Source organism: Archocentrus centrarchus, chromosome 16 (genome assembly GCF_007364275.1).
Source record: "Archocentrus centrarchus isolate MPI-CPG fArcCen1 chromosome 16, fArcCen1, whole genome shotgun sequence".
Lineage (NCBI taxonomy): Eukaryota > Metazoa > Chordata > Actinopteri > Cichliformes > Cichlidae > Archocentrus > Archocentrus centrarchus.
This window is the reverse complement of record NC_044361.1, coordinates 9,998,309-10,019,313: the sequence shown is the minus strand read 5'-3', so window position 1 is coordinate 10,019,313 and position 21,005 is coordinate 9,998,309. Positions and strand designations below refer to the sequence as shown.

General features: G+C 41.8%; 1 protein-coding gene across 1 annotated transcript; it reads right to left on the bottom strand.

The window, feature by feature from the left end:
- Nucleotides 1-234: 234 nt before the first annotated feature.
- Nucleotides 235-15,491, bottom strand: rnf144b (ring finger protein 144B). Its single transcript, XM_030750821.1, has 8 exons — nt 15,222-15,491; nt 12,170-12,433; nt 10,936-11,040; nt 9,908-9,968; nt 7,996-8,203; nt 6,271-6,415; nt 6,070-6,159; nt 235-2,916 (listed from the first exon to the last, which is right to left on the bottom strand). Exons 2-8 carry the CDS (start codon nt 12,332-12,334, stop codon nt 2,743-2,745), a joined length of 948 nt encoding a protein of 315 aa, XP_030606681.1. The 5' UTR covers nt 12,335-12,433; nt 15,222-15,491; the 3' UTR covers nt 235-2,742.
- Between the last annotated feature and the right edge of the window lie 5,514 nt (nt 15,492-21,005).

Sequence of the window (21,005 nt, the reverse complement as noted above, 5' to 3'; positions counted from 1 at the left end):
GTTGCTGCCACGTGTGATTGCCTGATCAGATATCTGCATGCTGCATTGCAACAAAGCTATGTAGAACAGCATCTCTGAACACACAAAATGTTGTGCAATTGAAGAGGTATACCCAATGAAGTGGTCTGTGAGTGCATATTCATGCAGAGCTGTATAAGCTTATTTACAGGATGTCAATGATGTGTGAAAACCAGACAATGGGGTCAAACTTTATGTTCATATAGTACACAGTTATACCATTAACCTGTCCAGTGAATAACTTACATCATCTTACAATACAGTGTTCTGCTGGGAAACTTTGAGTCATGGCATTCATGTGGTTGGTACTTTGACACATACCCAATTTTTAAGGTCACGGCTGATTGGGGTCCGTTACCACACAGTCTATAGTCTGTCATCCCATACAAAGCATGGTTACAATGGGGGAAGTATTTATTTGATTTGATTTTAACAGGCTCTAATTTTTATGACAGTTTCATTTTAATGGAGAGACAGAATATCAACCAAAAATCCAGAAAAAAACACATTACATTAAAGTTATGAATTGATTTGCATGTCATTGAGTGAAATGAGTGTTTGATCCCTTACAACTCAGCTGAGTGCCCATGTAGCACATAGATTACAATCAATCAATCAATCTAGTTGTGTGTATAAAGCACACCTGTCCACAGAATCACGTGTCTTCCATTTCAATCTCTCCACCACCATGAACAAGACCAAAGAGCTATCAGGGACAAAACTGTTGACCTGCACAAAGCTGGAATGGGCTACAAGACCATGAGCAAGAAGCTCAGTGAGAAGGTGACAACTGTTGGTGGGATTATTATCATATAAAATGACCATCAGTCGCCCTCAGTCTGCAGCTCCATGCAAGATCTTTCCTCATGGGGTGAGGATCAGCACAAAACTACATGGGAGGAGCTTCTTAATGATCTGAAGGCAGTTGGGTCCACAGTCACCAAGAACACAGTAATGGATTGAAATCTTGCAGCACCTGCAAGGTTCCCCTGCTCAAGAAGGCACATGTACAGGCCCGTCTTAAGTTTGACAGTGAAGATCTAAATGATTCAGAGAAGGCTCTGGAGAAAGTGCTGTGGTCACATGAAACCAAAATCATCATCAACTTGACCTGCTGTGTTTGGAAGAAGAGAAATGCTGAGTATGACCCAAAGAACACCATCTCTACAGTCATGCACAGAGGTGGAAACATGATGCTTTGGAGCTGTTTTTCTGCTAAGGGTACAGGACGACTTCACAGCATTTAGGGGCCAATGAATGGGATCATGTACCATAAAATCTTGGACAAGAACCTCCTTCACTCAGCCAGAACACTGAAGATGGGTCATGGGTGTGTCTCCCAGAACGACAATCAGCCAAAACGTACCAACAAGGCAAAAAAAAGGAGTGGCACATTAAGGTCACGGAGTGGCCTAGCCAGTCTCAGACCTCAATACTATAGAAAAATCTGTGAAGGGAGCTGAAGCTTCAAGTCGCCAAGCAGCAGCCGAGAAACCTGAAGATTTAGAGAGTTTCTGTAAAGAGGAGTGGGCCAGGATCCCTCCTGAGAGGCGTGCAGACCTGGTGACCAACAAGAAAACATGTCTTACTGCTGTGCTCGCCAACAAGAGTTTCTCCACCGAGTACTAAGTCATGTTTTGCTCGGAGATCAAACACTTGTTTCACTCAGTGACATGTGAGAAAACTTACAAATTCAGCAGGGGATCAAATAATTATTTCCCCCCACTGTACATGTTCTGTATGCTCTCTCCTCATATCTTTCTTTACGAAAGTGAACTAATGATGAATGTCAAAGGCTCTATCCAATGCATGTTCAATTCATTAAGTTTATTTTCCATTTACAATGGCGCTTTTATAAAATATCTGATGCAGAAACATCAAAACAAATGTAGAAATGATACCATACACACACACACCCCATAAATACATATTAACACACTTTAGAAAAGTACACACTGTCCTCTTTAGGCCTTTGGTCTGGAACATACACCAGGTGGAAACAACAAGCATTTGCAGAAGAAGAGTTCTCTCTGTGCACCATTGAAGCCCTATCGTGTTTCATATCAGTACAGATTATACAGTGCACACATGGTTCCAACTGCCTTCACCTATTATGAAAGAATGTTTTGCATCACTGAGGGGTTTATAACCGTGTGGCATCCTGTCCATTTCCATAATGCTAAAATTATTTGCATAAGACAGAATGGAAGGCAAAGCAAATCGAACCAAGCACCAGGCACTATAGAGCGAGGCACTTGAGCGCCTAACATTTCTGGTTTGGCTTCATGACATTTGGCACATGAGGGTGGCTTTGCACTTTGAACTGCATGTATGTGTTAGTGTGGGTGTGTTAGAGAGAGAAAGAAAGCCCTGTCCAGGAATACTCTCACACCCACTGCTGTATCATAACTATCTTGTTGTGCCTCTAAAAACTGGCTAGGCAAGTGACTTACATTCATTATCCACATATTTACACATCACCACTAAAAGTATGTACTCTTGTGGTTCAAGAGTGATTTTTGAGCAGCCCTCTCACTGAAGCTTAAGGTGAAAGTCCAGATGATCCAGTCACTTAGAGAGCTTCCAGAAATGGAAAAAAAGAAAGAAAGGTATTCCATTGTTTAATGAGTTTGTTTTATTCCCATCATGCAGCGCTTGAACTTTCCTTGGCAATCATGAGGTTAGCAGAGTGATCCTAGGCAGACAGATGAAAGCGGGGAGCTGCTATGAAGTGGAGGCGTCCGACTGGCTGAGGTTCTTCTTCCTCTTCTTCTTCTTCTTCTTCTTATCCCCTTTGCAGGGCTTGCAGACACAGCACAGGATGCAGGGCGAGGCTAGCAGGAGGAGAGGTGATGTGACCAGCACAATGATACTGACCCCCACCAGGATACCCACCACCTGAGTAAAGACAAAGCAACATGTATAAAGCTGCACTGGTGGAAAACAAGAAGCATTAAATGTTATTCATGTCAGCACTTGGTCATAACACCAGCAGAGAAGTACCATCCTATCATGCCTACAAAATCTTTCAGTTCCTCATTTTGGTTTTATGGTTTGCAACTTTACTCTCATATTCGTTTCGATTCAGTCGTGACGTAAACCTTCTTTACATCACCTACTGCGCAAGAAACAGTAAAAAAAATATATATATATATTGTTATACTTTTTGTCAGTGTTTTTTTTCGAGCATTTTTGGTTTCATTCTAATGGTCTACTGGTCAAAAATCTTTTTCTTGCTGTTTTAGAAAACAGCAAACTCCAGAGCTGAAAAATTAAGCCAACATTTAAGTCCCCAAAGCTCCAATTCCTGGATTGGCCACTTGAGGCTGCCTCCAAAAGTGTAACAAACTGTAAAGAAAAGATGGATGCTGTCACCCAGTGGATTTTGGATTCCAAAGCATTTTAGCCTCCACCATGTTAGCTGTCTGTAACTATATTTGGACCAGATGGAGGGATTAGCTAAAGCTATTTTTTTTATTTTTGGCTATAGCTGCTTTAGTGACAGTGTAGAGGGACAGGAAGGTGGGAGGAGAGATGGGGGAAGACACGCAGCAAAGGGTGACAGGCAGGGACTCAAGCCTGCCCTGCCTGTACTTCGCCTTGCATGTTCGCCTGCTCTAACACTGATCCACCCGGGCGCCCAGCTAAAGCTATTTTTAAACTGTTTGGTACAACAAATTGATGCAGTTGTTGGCTAATTATTACTGAGTAAAATCTTAATAAAATACAAGAATTGAAGCACAGGCTTCTTATGCCGCCTTTCCATTAGTACCTTCTCAGCGCAGGTTGACTCAACTCTGCACGGTTTGTAGGCTTTTTCATTAGGTCCTGGTACCAGGTACCAGGTACTTTTTTAGTACCAACTCAGCCGGGGTTCCAAGCAATCTGAGGCAATCCGAAAATGTGACGCTGAAGAACAGCATATCACTGATTGGCCAGAGAGCGTCATCACTAGCTGAGTCATGAGAGCGACTCCTTCACCAGAATCAACCATTTTTAAAATCCAACAGCAAGAAAATAGAGGCAAGCAAACCACTGGGAGGCTCAGTTGAATGCCTAGACTGACTGTTTGCAGTGGTAGTTTTGCAACAAGCGAGCCATCTGAAACCCGCACACAGCGTACATATTTTAATATTTAACAATGATAACCTTCATTCATTAAAACCTTGTACGGAGGGACTTATGCATGATGACGATAGTAAACTGGCATTAGCTACCGTTAACTTGCCTCTATCTCTATCTGTTGTGTTGTGTTTTGAGTCGTCAAGAGACTACTGCCCATGTTGCTATATTGACTCCACCCACATTGAGGTGGTAATCAATTGCAATGGAAACAAAACAAAACCGTGACGAGTCAAGTTGAGCCGTGCTGAGTAGGTGCAAGTGGAAACGCAGCATAAGACTGTCTGTACTTCACAGCAGGACATAATTCTTTCACAGGTGTGCAGACACAGGTAGCTGTAACCTGTAATCAGCGTCTGCCACCTTGCTAAGTAGTGACACTGCACTGAACCTCTCACCTGTGTTCGCGCTGTTGTTGACTTGTGGAGCATTTTAATGGAACTACCTGACAAATACCAGGGCTTGCTGTGTGACACAGACCATCAGGTCTTATATACAGTCTCTGGTTTTAAGTTAGTGAAAATGTTCACTCTGACTGACTATATTAATGTCAATAGCTCCTACAGTAAAATTGGTACATGCACCAGTATATTACACTACACACACACACACATACACACACATCACACATATCATATGTAATAAATGCATAATAGTGTGACTCTACACCACACCTCTAGATTTCAAAGAAAATTAGACATTTATGGAAAAATCAAAGGCAAGCAGCATACAGCTGACAGGCTATAATAATGGGCTTATGTGTAATGTGGACCCTGATATTTAGAAATCAGCAATCAATAATATTCACATTAAATCCGAGTCTACCTCAACTATCGATTCACTGTAATTGCACTATATTTTGCACTACATGGTAAAAATATTTTCAGTTCTTCATGACACAGTTTGGACTTAGCGTCCAACAGCCTGGGGTTTCCCTGGTTTTGTATTTCACTATGACGACGCTCCCATGGACAAGCCGAGGTCCGTGAAGACATGTTTTGGTGTGAAAAAGCATGACTTCACCTTAATCAGATTCCGCATACATGAACAGGAACACCAAACTGTGAGTCAGTCTTTATCACTCAACCTCAGCAGCAATAACACTTTTGTTGTGTGCTGCCAGAGGAGAACATACATTAATGGCTGTGGCAGCAGAAGTGACATGTTAAATGACCACAGATGCGTGTCATAAGCGGTCCACCTTGTTTTGGCTATGTAGTTATACCAAGGGTTAGTAACTGTTATATCTAACAGAGTCGAATACTTAAATGTAGCTGTGGCAAAAATAATTTGGGGCAAACACACTCAGAGGACCTGTTAGGCAAGGGTGTAACCAGCTCTATAATGACTTGTTTTGCAGGGAACAACTGCTCTGTTGTACTTTGACGCTTCACATACTTAGCAATGCTAAGCAACCAAGATACAATCAGGAGGTCCCAAGCAAACTAATCATGTGATAAGGGCATTAGAGCAGGGGGAAGCAGAAACAAAGTAGGTCTGGTGGCCAGTTGAAATCTTTTTGTTGCATAGATGGCATCATTACGGGCCAGGAATTTGAGATTAGCACCGGGATTAGTTGAGTTTAAAGGACCTGCTGGGCGCACTGGTGGAAAACAGCAAGCTGCGTCAGACTTTTTAGCTTTCTGAGAGGAAATTTTTTAATAAACCAAGCAGCTGATGAGCAGAAAGACAATAAATATTCCCCACGTCTCGTGGTGAATGAGAGCTGGGTCCCATGCAGGTGGATAAAGTCCAAAATCCTAGTTGCATGTTAGCACGATTTTCCTCAAATTAAGCCCATGCGTATTAAACAACCAGGTCTCACGGATGGGTGGTTCTGTGTGCTAATCCATTCAGGCAATGACAACTTCACCGCAAGCCTGAAATTAATACTGTGTGTCTGCACCGCTGCCTGGCAAATGGGCTCACCTGCGTTCTGTTCCACATAACTGAGGCCCTGGAGTGTCCCAGCTTGTTTCTGCATGGACCCTTATCATAATGTCTCAGGAAGATATCACCCTGCATTTAAACACAACACACACACACATGCATGCAAAGACATGAACAAGTGTTCAACTTCAAGTTTAAATAAAAGTGCATCACAGCTATGATTAGCAGGGGGAGACTCACATCCAGATTCTGCAGACAGTACCAGCAGAAGGTGTGTTTGCAGCTCTTACACAGCATCTGTGCGCAGCCCTGGTTTCTCTCGATGTAGATACCACACATGGGACACTGTTTGATGGGCATGTCAGAGTCGCTGTCTGAGCGCGCCCTGTGAATAGCGACACGTGAGAAATGCCATTAATGCCATGAGGGCTTCCAGGCAGCGTGAAATCTTTATTTAGAGGCTAGGTGAAGGGTTAGTACTCACTGTAAAGTGGGCTAATCATTAGGAGACACACTGTCTTGAAGTTATAATTAAGGGTTTACAATTACACACTGTATTTCTCATGGTTCTTTCAGTTCTTTTAAATCTCATCATCTTTAAAAGTGTGTTAAAAGTAACATTTCTCTCATTTTAGATTTCTTGGTGTCTCTATACAGCCCTTAAACACACCTCTAGTCTTAAATTAGCATATTTGCTCGTTGCCTATCTTTGTCATGTGGAGCTGTGTGGGTAGGGTGCAGCCGGTTTTTAAGAACTTGTTGCTATAAACAAGTGTGAGAGAATGTATTAGTGGCTAATACAGATTTGTGCTTATTGAAGGCTGCCTCCCTGGTTGGAAAGACATCAGATCCTATTGAAGTTCTGAAGGCAGCATTAAAAATTCTGCTCTCGTCGACTTTAGCTAAAACCAGAAAGCGAGAACGCCGATGGAGAGCGGCTTGGATGAAACCAGGAAAAACTTGTCGCAGTCCTAAACGAGCTTATGTTTTTGATTAATCTGAATGGCCTTGGCAGAAGCTATCACAGCTTATGTGATGACAGAAAATAATGCTGCCCCAATGGAAAACTAACAAATCTGCTCAAAAAGCACAAAATCAGCTGAAAATAGAGAGCAGTTCCTTGTTTTTACGCAGCTAATGTTAAAACGGGAAATAGAGCATTATGCTGGGAAATAAAGCTATAAAATATAAAAGTGAAATGAAAATGAAGGACCTTTTTTGGGTTGTGCTGAGGACTTGAGACTCCTGACAGTATTTTTAAAACTTCTGGAAACATACAAACGCTGCTGTAAGCCTCTGCAGGCTGAAGAAAACAGATATTATGCTGTTACATTCAACTCAGAAGTGGATTTGAACTCATTTTTCCTCATTTCCAGCGCAGAGACCATCACTTCACTGCTGTACAGTGAGCTAATTGGCTCAAAGCCCTTCATCCTCCTCCTCCTCCTCCTCCCTTTGGCACAGAGACAATGGAATTCCAATATAACTCAGTGTCTCCCCAGTGACATCAGTCAGTCTGGCAGAGCCGCAGATCGGAGCGGTGCAGTAATGTCGCTGTTCAACAAGGACTACAAAAAGGGCACTACTGAGGAATACTAAGCTATTAATCCTGAAATAATGTTTTTATACAGCAAAGGGTACCCACTGAGGGACGAGGAACTACGCATCACTTATATAATCCATTCAGTGTGCTGTGAACCTCCTGCACCAGTGAATGTCAGGTCTTTTATATCAAATGAAAGGATGGGGTCTTCCTCATAAAACAAAACACCAGGAATGAAAACAAATGTAATTCACGCAATGTCTTAAAAAAATATTCATCTGTCATTTCATCACATGCAACCATAGCAAGTGTATCTCGGTGTCCTGACCTAACACGCTCAGCTTTTAGTCCAGTATCATTTCCGCAGCGCAGCTCTGTGGCTGCAGGCGGCGGGCAGCGGACCAAAAGGCCGGCTGACTGACCTGCTTTCATGAGAAGGCGTCATCATGGGCTGCTGCTCGGGGCAAGCATGACCATCCTGCCAGGGCCCTCTGCACCCAGAACAGAAGATGGCGCGGCAGGTAGGGCAGGGGACAGCGGCGGGTTGGCCCTCGGTGCTCGGCTGCACGCTGCACACTGCCTGACATTCAAGCACCGGGCACCAGGCTTTACTGGGGTCCAGCTTCACTCCTGTGGAGAGGAAAAGAACTGCTGTTAGCGAAAGTATATCAAGCTCATGCTTTACAGGAAGTAGTTCATACGGAATTGAATGAATTTTTAAGAATTTGCCAAAGTTTTTAGGTATTTGTTTCAACATGTTAACTCTTTCTCTGTGTCGCTGTCAATAAAGCCACACATGCCAACAAACAGTGTTCAAAACTAAAATCCCCAAAGGTTAGACTGAGATCAAAGATCACTGATATCTTCATTTTCACCCATCAGGCACATTTTGTGAAGGAACCACACATTAATTAAGACAAACACTGATAACTAAACTAAACAAAACAAAAAACAAGCCAACAAAAGTCTGCCTTCATTAATAAGTATGTTTTTCCATTATTACAGAGTTCTTGTTGACATTATTAATTACCTTTTGCCTTCATAATTAAGTAATATTTGCTATCAATATCAAGTCATTTTGCCCTTATTATTTTGTGGCTACATTATTAGATAAATTTTCCCATCAATATTAAGTAATATTTGTTATGTTTATCAAGTACTTTTACCATTGCCATGCCATCAGTATCAAGTAATTGTTGTATAGTTTTTCTGCAAATCAAGCAGTAAACACATTTTCATGATTTCATTATTTTCATTATGATAAACAATAATAAACATACAGGAAATAAACTCATACATTAAAAAGCCAATGCCAGTTTTTTCCCATTATTATTATCAGCTAACTCACAGACATTTATGTTGGTTCTCGTCCAGTTCAGTCCAGCTACTGTTTCTCATGCCCTCTTTGACCAGTTAATCAATGTAAAGTGAATGTTTTTACTGTATGAGAAGTCAGCATCCTTTCAAACTCAGGCCACTCAGCAAACAGCTTGCTAGCAGGAAGTCCTACAGCACTCTGAGCTCAAAGCTAAAAGCAACATTCTCATATTAAGCAGATAATTTTGGTCATTTTCACCATCTGAGTTTAGCTTGAGGGGAGAGCTTGGCTAAAACATCTGACAGAATGTATGCATTTGATTGGTTATGTCTGAAAGTCAACAGGCTTTAGAGTGAGATTTATAATGTATAAAGAAACTAATGTGATGCATTACAACCAAAACAAAAAGCACCCACTGCGAGCTGACTCAGTCTCTTTTACACCCCCCCCTACATGTTTTCACAATGACTCATAAAAGAAGGGACACACTGTTGCAAGACCATCTGCACTTTGCCCTTCTTTGTTCTTCCAATAACATGAGACTTATGATTTATGAATAGAGCAAACAATAACTGTTATTGGATTTGCAGCGTACTGTTCCTGCGCAAATGGAAAATACCAATATAGCTCAGTGTGTGTGCCCTCAGATTGCAGTTTATAAATGTCAACAGACGGCTTTATCCACAGAGTTGTTGTTTACCTTCACAAACATTTCCTGGACTCAGTTACACAGAGCTCACACAATTTATTTCTAGTGGGGAGCTTCAGATTAACAGAATATTAACATATCTGTTAGAACTATATGCTGCCAGCATTCATCCCTTTAACTGAATGTTTTATAGCTAGAATTTCAGTGATCTCTGGGCTATAACTGCACCATAGCTGAATAGGAAAAAAAAAGGGCTGCAAGCCCCACAACACGCCAAGCATGTTAAGCTCGACCCTGGTTGGGGCTGCATGCGTGACCTGAAATAGCACACCGCCTGCCATCAGCACGTGAACGCAACAATACCCACCTCTCTCAAACTTCAGACGCAGAAACAGCTCCACCTGATCCGCTGCTGCCAGACTGGCTATCTGCAATCACAGAGAGTTCCTTTAGTTGTTTTGTTGACTTATTGCAGTTTACTTTTATTGGCTCAGAGATTTGGAAAAGAAACAGTATTTTTTGAATACTAGACTTCCCGAAGCTTATAACATTTGCAAAGCCAGAGTCTTCCATGGTGGTCCAGATAAGAATGAGGTTATTTGGCATCACTGCTGACAATGTGATGTGTCAAATCATCTAGGATCACCCGCTTACCCAGCATCTGCAATCTGCGGCATTGTTTCTGAAACTCTTCAGTGGTTAGAAAATAGACACTATGAGGGGGAAAAGGGGGGACTGAATGCAGTATTTTCCAGATAAAAAAAGCTACAAAGTTACAATTAGAATGTCTTTATTGGCAGTAAAATCCTTCATCTTTCAGAATTAATGTTTTACAGCTGATTGTTTTAACTTTTTGTTTTGACAGAAATGCGACAGTCAAATCCATTCTATTCCAAACTAAAGGACAATAAAAGCTAGTTAAGGATGTACCTCCTGCAGTGAGCATCTTAATAAAGTTGTATTCTGATAAGAAGAAGACTAAGGAAGTGGTACTTCAATGTGGTTATGATACAGCAGTTTCACCCCCCCTCACTTAAGTGTTTACTATGCGTGTCACTTTAACGTTCCCATCTGACGTCAGTGAGCTCTTCACACTCAAAACCAAAACAAATTTCATCAGAACTATGAATAAGGCTGGATACGCAGCATTTAAGCAATTTAGACCTTTTAAAAACACAACCGTGAAAATCCAGCTTCCTACTTCTTGAGAAGTATGGCGGCAGCACTCAGGACTGAAACCAAACTGGTGGAACCACCGACTGAGACATTCAAGGAATGCACAACAACAAGAACAAAACAGGCGTGCGGATCACTCGTGGTGGTTGCATTTTATCTCCTCAGAAAACTTTTTCTGTATTGCGTCAAGACTTACGCACATATTTGAAGAGGACATACCTCTGAGTCCAGGAGCACTCCAGTCTTTTGGCACGCCATATCGGGGCAGGTGATTGGTGCCCCACCACCCTCCATTATGGCCAGCTGAACATACTGCTGCAAACACTGGAGAGGGACGAAGGACAATGCAGCATTAGACTGGACATTTAATCACGCAGGGAGAACAGTGACACGAACAGCAGTTCATCTGCAACTTACACACCAAATCGAGCAGTGACAGTATTACTCGAGACAAAATGCAGAGTAAGCCGCTAGGTAAATAGGACAGTTGAAGTGCCACATGAAGAGCGCTTCCTCATAAGCGCTCACACGTCAAAAGTCATATGTTGCATCAACCATGAGATCGGGAAGTGTAGTAGGAACCCGTGCTTGTTGTGTTGATACAGCATGTAGGGCTGGTCGCACACACAAGCTGGAACAATGCCAGCAGTACCACGTGCTCTTGAAGCAGACAGAAGGAGATAGTTCATTTTTATAACACAGATAAGTAAGCGTTGACGGTATCAGCTTCCCTCTCTGTAGTAGCCCCCGCGCATGTATGTTAGTTTTATCTGTGCGACCTTGTGCGCGCAGCTCTGACAAAGGACCAAAGCTCGGAGGGAGATGAACGCCTGCCACTATCTGGACTCCGTTCTGATACGCAGGTATGCACGCTCAACAGCGCAGCAACAGACCTCTGTACTCCTGTTATAAATAATACATCTCTGTTGTCTAAAGATAGCGCTTCTCATCATCTCCTGTAAAAGACTGAAACAGAAACTTGGGACAAGTTTTGTAAGTTGTTTAAAAAAAAAAAAAATCATTGTGATGAAGCACACACACACACACAAAAACAAAAATTCCACGCACAAGTCAAAGACAGTAAATGTGAAAGCAAGCCGGCCCTGTGCTGAAACCAGCTCATTTCACTGGAATGGATATATGATGGATCTATTTTAAGGTCACAACGGAGAAAATGATGAAAAAGAGAATCCTATTCCAAGTAAGTTAAACGCTGGACATTTGCCTAAATTACCTAAATTAGAAAAAGCTGGTGTTGGATCACTGCCTGCAGGAAGTGACTAAAAGGATGAGAAATGAAATATGACTATAGCTTTGGACACCCACTCGGTTTCATAATCAAAGGTTTGAGTCCCGTTAAGGGCTCATGTGTCCTAAACTGCTCAAACAAATCGTGGACATGAGCATTACGTCCTGTAAATGCTGTAGCCTGAAAAAAATCATCTCTACCTACCGCTGTGCAGTAGATGCACTTGCAGCTCTGCAGTTCTGTGGTAGCTGTCGATGGCTGCTCGCTGAGGCACAGTTTGCAGAACACCTGGAGGCTGGCGCCGGCCTCAGGCGTCTCCGGAGCTGATTCCAGTGCTTCCCGGCTCACGGTGGGACTCCTGTTGGCCATGACGAGACGAGGCAGGCAGGGAGTTACACGAGGGCGGAGGAATCAGGATGCTCTTAGCCCTTCTGCTGGGGACGGAGAAGAGCTACGGGATCCATGTTTCTAAAAAAAAAAAAAGCAGAAATAGCACTAATCTATTTGTCTCTTCAGCATGGGTGTAACACTTTGCTTTCCCTTCCCATCAGACAACACTGCACCCTCCTTCTGAAAACTGGTGTAGAAACTCTGAAGCAGCGCACTGTAATTGTTTTGTTACCTGAGAGATGATTAGTCACCGTCAAATTCTAGTTACCGGTATGTGTTATTACTACACTACTATTGAAAGTACTGTTGTTTGTTGTTTCTCAATACATGGATGTCATTTACAACTCCAAAGTCCAGGGCGTGTGTGTGTGTGTTACCATGCTTACAGTTATTGAGCAGATGCCTAATTTATTCTGACAAGAAGAACTGGTTGTTGACTGTCACGCCAACTTTAGAAACATGGTAAAGTCTTATGTAATTATAAGCTGGAATGCTGCTCACAAAATCCCTCAAGAAAGCAAAACAAGATCAGATGAAAGGTGGGAACGGGGGGTGTTAGCTCAAATAAAGGCAATGATTTTAAATACTACTGAACTGTAGCTAATTTAAAAAGTATTAAAAGAGATTAGACATGATAGATTGGACGCTTCACGTCGTCTTTGTTGCCCTGGTGTGTGTTTGAATGTTAGGCAGAAGTGCTAAGTATGAATAAATGTGAATGTATGAATGAAGAAGGCGCTTTATCGCATCATCAGTTTTAATTATGTGATTACTTCATAAGCTGTCAGATTTACTTCCGCCTGCTGGCTGCTTAGATGACTTGTGTTCACTTTGCCCTCACTCATAAAGTCATAAAGAAGAAGGGACTCTGATTCCCAAAACTGACCAGGAGAATCTTGCAGGTGCAGATTATCAATATTCTGAACCCGAACACCAATAATGTTTTGCAAGAGAAAGTGATAAGAGGTATTTCCGTATCAATATATTGCAGATGAGAAGAAAGGCACAAACACTAGATAAAGAGTCAGAAGAACACAAAAGTCAAAGTCTGCATAGAAAGTCAAGGCAATTATTCCACCAGTCATATTTCGGTCTGGACCAAATTAGGGACTAATCAACCAACATAGAGGCATTATGACTCTACAAAGCCATACTGCAAGCCTTTGCTTATCAAAAAAGATTATGGACTACTTCTTATTTTGGGACAGCAGGACAAAGGTAGGTGAATAGTAAAAATCTAATCTGATGTTAAAGGGTACGAGGGTCACCAAACAGCCCCAAAATACCCTTTCTGGTTCGGTCCAGTTACAAAAAGCATGAGAAATAATAACCCCATAATCTGGGATTTGAGATTAATCCTGTGGATAACAGTAGTTGGACAGAGAAACAGGGTCACACAGGAAACTGTGGCGTTAAAAACACACTCTGCAGCATGAGCGGCTGTTGGAATCACACATGATCCCCATACACAATGTTCTCTATTTTAGCAGACTGTTAAAGTTGGCAGTGAAGTTTGGAGCAGTTCAATCAATACAGCCAACAACACCACCAGTGTCCTCTTTTATTATGAGCCGTCGATCGATCTGTGGCAGCATACACGCAGATCGCTGATGGTCGAGCTCGGTGAGCTCACGCAGCAGCGCACGTTGCTATTCCTGCACAGTCATAGTCTGATCTCTACTTTCAGGCAGACGTGCTGAGCCGGGCGCAGTCGTCATCCCACAATGCCGTCAGCCTGTCCTGTCCTGCCTGAGCATAACCACCCCTCACATGGGAAATTACAGCTTTCATGCCTGCTGGCCTTGTTTCATGGAAAACTCCAGTATTAATAACAAAGTGGAGCTTTCATCACAGAGCAGCTTCAGAGTTTAGAAGAACTTGAGCTTACCTGGGTCAACAGCAAGGTGGAAGAGTTCTTACTTTAGAAATTATGACGACTCATACACTGTCCACTTTTGATATCATGGATAAAAAGTAGTTTTACAGACTATGAAGTGCACACTCAGTGAGTGTAAGGTGGAACAAACAATTACTAGGCAACTAAATTAAAAAAAAAAAAAAAAAAAAAAAAAAAAACCTCCCTCATTGCAATCCTCACCACTAAAAAAAAAAAAACTTGAACCTCCACTGTTGCAGCAGTTCCTTAATCAAAAATGCCTTTGTGTGCAGTCACTTTCTTTTTCAGTGTGGAAGCTGGCCATTCAGCGATTAGCAGCCCTCACGGATCAGGGTCTAAATGGCATTCCAGACACGGGATGGGGGGGGGGGTCAGCGGGGTGAGGTGGTGATGGTGGGGATCAAAGCATCATTGTTGACCGGAGAGGCAGAAAACGGAAAAACCAGATCTGCCCGATGAAAAGCTGCTGCTGCTTTCACACAGACTGTCACTGTGCTGTGGAAGGAGGGAGCTGGGAGTGTGCATTGGAGGGTGGGGTGGGGTGGGGGGGTGAATTCATATGGCATCATTTGTATAGTTGCAATCACACCCTGTCTGTGTCTGAGGATTTATTGCCATGTAACCTGTTTGCATTTGGGGACAGAGGATAAAATCGTGAGCACATAAAGTTGAAACACAACAGAAGGAAATGTGAGAATTGATGTAAAGTACACCAGTTCATCACTGTGCTGGATACAGATATGATTTGACTATAATAATGCCATGCATATTCGCAGACTGCTGAAAGCTAATGTTTTTGCACTGCAACAAACCACATCACACACGTGAAATCTGACACATCTGCAGCACTGTCAAGGTTGTGCAGCAGCACAGGTCAAAACTGGCAAACTGACGCCTTTACTTATGAAAACACCTTCAATAAACAGCTTTGAGGATGGACAGTAAAGCCACAAATGGTGCGGAACCTACCTTCCCTGTGGACCACTGGGTGTAGGAGCAGCGTGAGTCCAGATCCACAGCCGCAGTGCTCTTATTACTGTGGCACAGGCACATGAGTTAATACAGTCTGCTGCTGTAATAACCTGCTGTCAGCAGCTAATGCTACTGCTGCCGCCCCGATACCGCCTCCCCGCACCTACGCTGCGGATTAAAGGAAAGCTAAAACATGTTTAAACGTCCCGATCTCTGCCTGTGTGCGCGCTGGTGTGTGTTTCGGTCCTCCTCCTGTCTCTAGTTCCCATCCAGGAAGCAGAGAGCTTGCTCTCCACCGCTCCGCACTCTTGACTGCGCCTGCTGGCTGCTTCAATAAACTCATGCTGCTTTCAGGTGCAGTCGGAAATATTCCCCAGGAACTGCAACGAGGAACGAGTGCTACATTTGAACACTGTTCCCCAAGCAGCTTCATTTTTTTATGGCATGGTTTTGTCTGCTGTAGAATTACCTTTCACTAGTTGATACATCCAATAGGGTTTTTCAAGTTAATACTGTTAATTCAAACTCGGGCTACTGGAACTTATAATCTTCAATTGTAGGTCACTAAAGTAAAGGGGCTGCGCACATTTTTGGGACATTTTTGCCTCTTTTCACAGTATTCATTAGGAAATACCCAGATATTCACTAATCCTTAGCTCTGTTCTAACCACTGGGTGTCAAAACTTTAATCCACTGCAAAAGAAAATGTTTTACCTGCCCTAATTTAACAGTGCTGCTAATTACCAAAATCTTTTTTTTTTTTTTTTTTTTATATTTCTGTAATGGTTAATCCACCAGTATGGCCAAGCTCTTTGATCAATATACTGATATTTTTAATCCTAAAATATAATTATTATTTTACTGTTTTACAAAAAAAGCAGAAAAAATATCAAATGAATGCCAAATAACAGCTTTTTGCTTGTATTCCTGAACAGAAAAATTAGTTTTAGTGGTTGAATGTTATGCTCGATTAATTCCAGTCCAGTACGCTGGCTCAAATTTGGGTACATTCAGCTTGAAAGTCCTCACTCCTGTTTAAAATGGTAAAATGTCAAGAGCTCGCTGAAAAGGAAAGAGTCCACATTAAAACACTTTGTGATGCTGGATGGTCTTTGAGGCAAATAGGGTAAGACATAAAGTGTTCTCACAGTGTGGTCAAGTATGCTTTGGAGTCGACTGCTGAGACTGGTTCTCACAAAATGGGCCAAGAAAGGGGCAGAAAATGAAAGCTGACTTCAAGTACTACTTCTCATGCAGAGATAAATGCTTCTAGATCAGAGAAGGTCCTATACCCCTATTTCCTGCACCTGGGTACCAGGCTGGCTGTGTCCCAGGGTTGCTGCTGGCTCTGGGGGGGGGGGGGGGGGGGGGGGGGGGGTTCTATTCTCCTGCATTTGAAGGGGGGTTGATGTGGATGTGTGTGTCTTTGTGCATCTATCTTTGTACAAGAGACTTGCTGAGCCACACACACAGAAAAAAACAGCAAGAAAGATTCCTTTCTCTTCCTGTTCCCTTTTTTCCCCTCTCCTTCTTCTTCCTCTCTTTATCACGTGTTTCTTTTCACTAATCTGCCTCTTCCCGCCTGTCAGCTCTTGCAAAGTAATGCTATATCATACTAATGTGAAGCAAGAAAGAAAGAAAGAGCTCCTCTTGGCAAAGCAAGTGTGTTTGGCACGACAGAGCATGCAGACCATAATTTTGCTTACTTACAGGGCAGGTTAATTAAAATAAAAATAAAAAAGAATCTGAGAAAGTCTCCAGAATGACCACAAGCAGGTGACGAGCTAACAAGGCTTAAAGGAAAGAATAGCTGCTAAGAACCTGTTATTGAGGCCTGCAAACATCCAGAAACACCTCAGATTTTCCAGGGAGCACAAACACTGGACTGTAGCCGACCCCCCCCCACCCCTTTTCTTCAAGCTCATTTATCATCACACAGCCCCTCAGATACATCTCTCAGCTCTTAGGGACTGATCCTCAGACGAAAGTTTATAGCTAGTTAAAAAGTAACAGAGTTTAATTTTAAATGAACTCCAACTCACCCAGCTTCAATAGTTAAATAATCTAATATATAATAATCAGACAGAGGGGCCAAGAATGAGGTTTAATACATTATTTATACACTAAAAAAAAAAAAGTCTTAATACCATTTGCTGGTTGCCTTTGTTGCTCTGTGTGTCACACTATCTCATAGTTGTTGCGTCACTACAAATTCAGAAATAGGATTGGCCTGAAAGTATACCACTTCACATGTGTGGGGATGTCCCATTGGCTCAGTAGTATGTGTATTGTTACTTTTTACCTTGTGAATATTTTATCTGCTTATCATACAGATATTGACATATCTCATGTAAGGCCATAATTTAGAGGAACAAAAGCAGCATATGATTTCCTTTATTAGGGTATTTTAAAAGATTTCCCTCACACAGTGAAAAGATTTCAGCGTTAGGCTACCCTGCCAACAACCTCCGCAGCTTAACCACAAACCAAAAACCTGCTTGCATGAGGCTGCATCATGTCCTGTCGACTTTGGTGCTATAGTACAGGGACACGTGTGGTTTTACGTCTAAGTAATTTAGATTTGATTATGTCTTCTTGGTTAATAAATCTTTAGGTCATGCTCTGCATTTCAAGGGGAACTTAAAATGTCTGAGGTGCAATGAAGCTCACATCTGCGTCAAAATAGGAAGAGCATGAAAGCTTTTAACTTAGTATTTAAGAGCACTTCCAATATCACTGTCTTATCGTATTTTTATAAAACACTCAAGCGTGACTGAATAGCCCGGCTAATTCAGACAAAACGAGAAACCACTCTGAACCTTAAGGCGACTGAATGGAAAGCCCGAGTAACGGTGCGCATGCGCAGGGGGGGAATTCCGTACACATCTATATAACTAGATGTCAGCGGTTCTCATAGGCATAATATCACAAACACACGAGAGATGGACAGCTCCGACCCTCTGCGTCAGACTCCTTTCATTAACAGCTCTTCTACGAAGACGAAAGAAAGAAGCTCATTTAATCAGGTGAGATTATTTAGAGATGTTTGTTACAAATAACAGGTGGGATGTCATCTCTGAAACCCGACTACATCTCTTCTATTATTTATGTGTTGTATTATTTTATAGCAGGGCTCTTCAACTCCAGTTGATGTGTCCCTGATCCAACACACCTGAATCAAATGGTTGAATTACCTCCTCAGTATGCAGTCAAGTTCTCCAGAGTTCTGTTATTGACTTCTATATTTGACTCAGTTGTGTTGAAGCAGAGACACATCTCAAACCTCCAGGACAGGGGCTCTCGAGGCCTGGAGTTGAAGAGCCCTGTTTTATAGTATGTATTTAGCATATATTTTTATTTAACTGATTTTTAGGGTGTAAAAAATACTGTGAAGGTAGTTTGGCTTCTGGATAAAACAGCACAATTTCCGTGTATTGTTTGTCAGAAAAAAAAAAAAAGTCCCGAATTCATCGATCTGGTGTTGGAAAGAAAGAGCACGTGACCTAGATTAAAAAAAAAAAAAAAAAAAAAACACGCAGGTGGTCTGTTTGGGTTTTATGTGGTTTGAACGAGAAAAACCCGGCTACTCAGCTATGCAGCTCGATATGTTTTCATTTTTAAAAACGATGTCATGCATAATTTCTTTGTTGTTGTGCGGCCACCCTCCAGCTGATGCCTTTTAAAGCCTCCACCATGGCAACGATGATGCAAGTGGTCCAGAAAGCGCTGCAGAAGAGCTGCATCAGGGCCTGCCAGCTCTTCTGCCTGCCTATAGATCCCCTGATGTGTGAAAAAGTCATGTGCTGCTCAGGTAAAAAAAAAAAAAAGATAAATTTAATTTTATATACATTTTCCACATTATTATAAATGCATTAATAAGTCAGTTTTTTGTTTGTTTGTTTAAATGCCCCTCTCTCATTGCCTTTACAGCTAAAACTCATCAACCCAAGGAGAAAAACACACACGGTAACTTTAACTTTTTTTTATTTTAGTTTTTCAATAAAATATTTGTCCTAAAATTGTTTTTTTGTTTGTTTGTTTGTTTTTGTTTAATGCTTATTACTGGAGGCATGCCACATTGCATTTCACTACACATAGTGATTATATGTGTGACAAATAGTCATTTAACTCAACCAACCATTCTTTGCTGCATATTCAAGAACAATAACAGGACTGTTACATCACTATGGATAAACAACTTCCCATTTTCATTTTCTCTTCCCTTTTCCTCTTTCTCTGCTTCTCCCACTCACACAGCACTGGCCCTTCAGAGCCCGCCATCAACCATCCTGATCGTCAACATCAGCAATTCCACCCTGATTGACTGCGTCATTGGAAAAGACACCCACCCATCTGCAGTGGCCATACATCAGCCTCTCATGCAGGAACCCGAGCATCACATGCGAGGTGTGGAACAGTAAAACCTAACTAACCGAATATCACTGACAGTTTGAAGTTTCACTTTAAAACATGCTATGCTGACTGTGTTAATGTGAAGTGCAAGCATTTACTTTGATCTGTGTTACAGATCAGATGAGGTTCAACTGCGGCAGCGGGCAGCAGGAGGCAGCACGGACCTCTCCTGTGCCGCCACTTCCTCCATCTGAAGAGCATCAGAGCATCAGCATCCACAGCTCCCACCTCAGCTACGCCATCATCGGGGACAACAACAGCATGCATGTTGAGATGAGCCAGCCGTTCATCTAAAATGGAAGAATCACAAGTGCGGTGTGTGGCCGCAGACACACGCTCAAGAAACACTGTAGTCTCTGACACCATTATAACTTTATATAGTCATTTTCAGTCCGCAGGGGAAATGCCATTGTCTCTACAACCCTTTTTTTTTTTTTAGGGCTGAATCAAAAAAAAATTATAAATCTATGCAAGAAAATCAGGTTATTAATATTGCATCCATCCAACCATCCATTTTATTCCACTTATCCTTTTCAGGGTTGTGAAGGAGGGGCTAGAGCCTAGCTGTCATAAAAGACAAAGAAAAAAAAACGCACAAACTGTTAAACGGTTTGTGTTTATTTTCGTTTTTTTTTTTTTTTACATTTTGATAAACATGACTGTTTAATTCTATTTTTTCTTGCTCTGGTCTTAGTTTGTTGACGTGAGGAAAAACTGGTCTTGGACTTGCCAAAATCACGGCCGTGAAGATGATTCAAGTGTTGTAAAAGTTCCAGGATGCACAAACAAATGTCAGGACTACAAAGCCTTTCTCCTAACACACTCCCTTTCAGTTAAAGCAGTTCCTGTTTTGCAATGCCGGGTCTTCTGCCCCTCTGTTAGACATCAGGGCTTAAAGTTGGGAAGCCACTGGAAATTCCCTGAATTCTCAGTTACTCATCTGGTATTTATATTGAGTGGGGTGATAGGGAAGTTGTTGTAGGATTCACTCTGTTAGCTCATTATATCGTGAGACTTTCATGAATAGTGTGCAAGTCTGTCATGCAATGATAAAGGTTTAGATTAAAATGTATGGCCTATGGTCATTAACAGTAGACTACTTAGTAGTATTTTGTTATTGTAAGTCATTTTTATGTATTGAGTATGTATGTTTGGTATTGTTCAATATAAAATAACTGTGACTTTGACATGTGTATAAAAACTGATTAAGAGGACTATGAATGCTATTATTGTGTCTGCTGTTATATTTAATTTTGTCTGAAATGTGATCAGGTGACTTTTTGACTTTGCTGTGTGATTTTGTTGCATTTTTAAAATGACAAAAATGTTTTTCTATTTATAATAAAGACTTTATTTCACATACTGCAT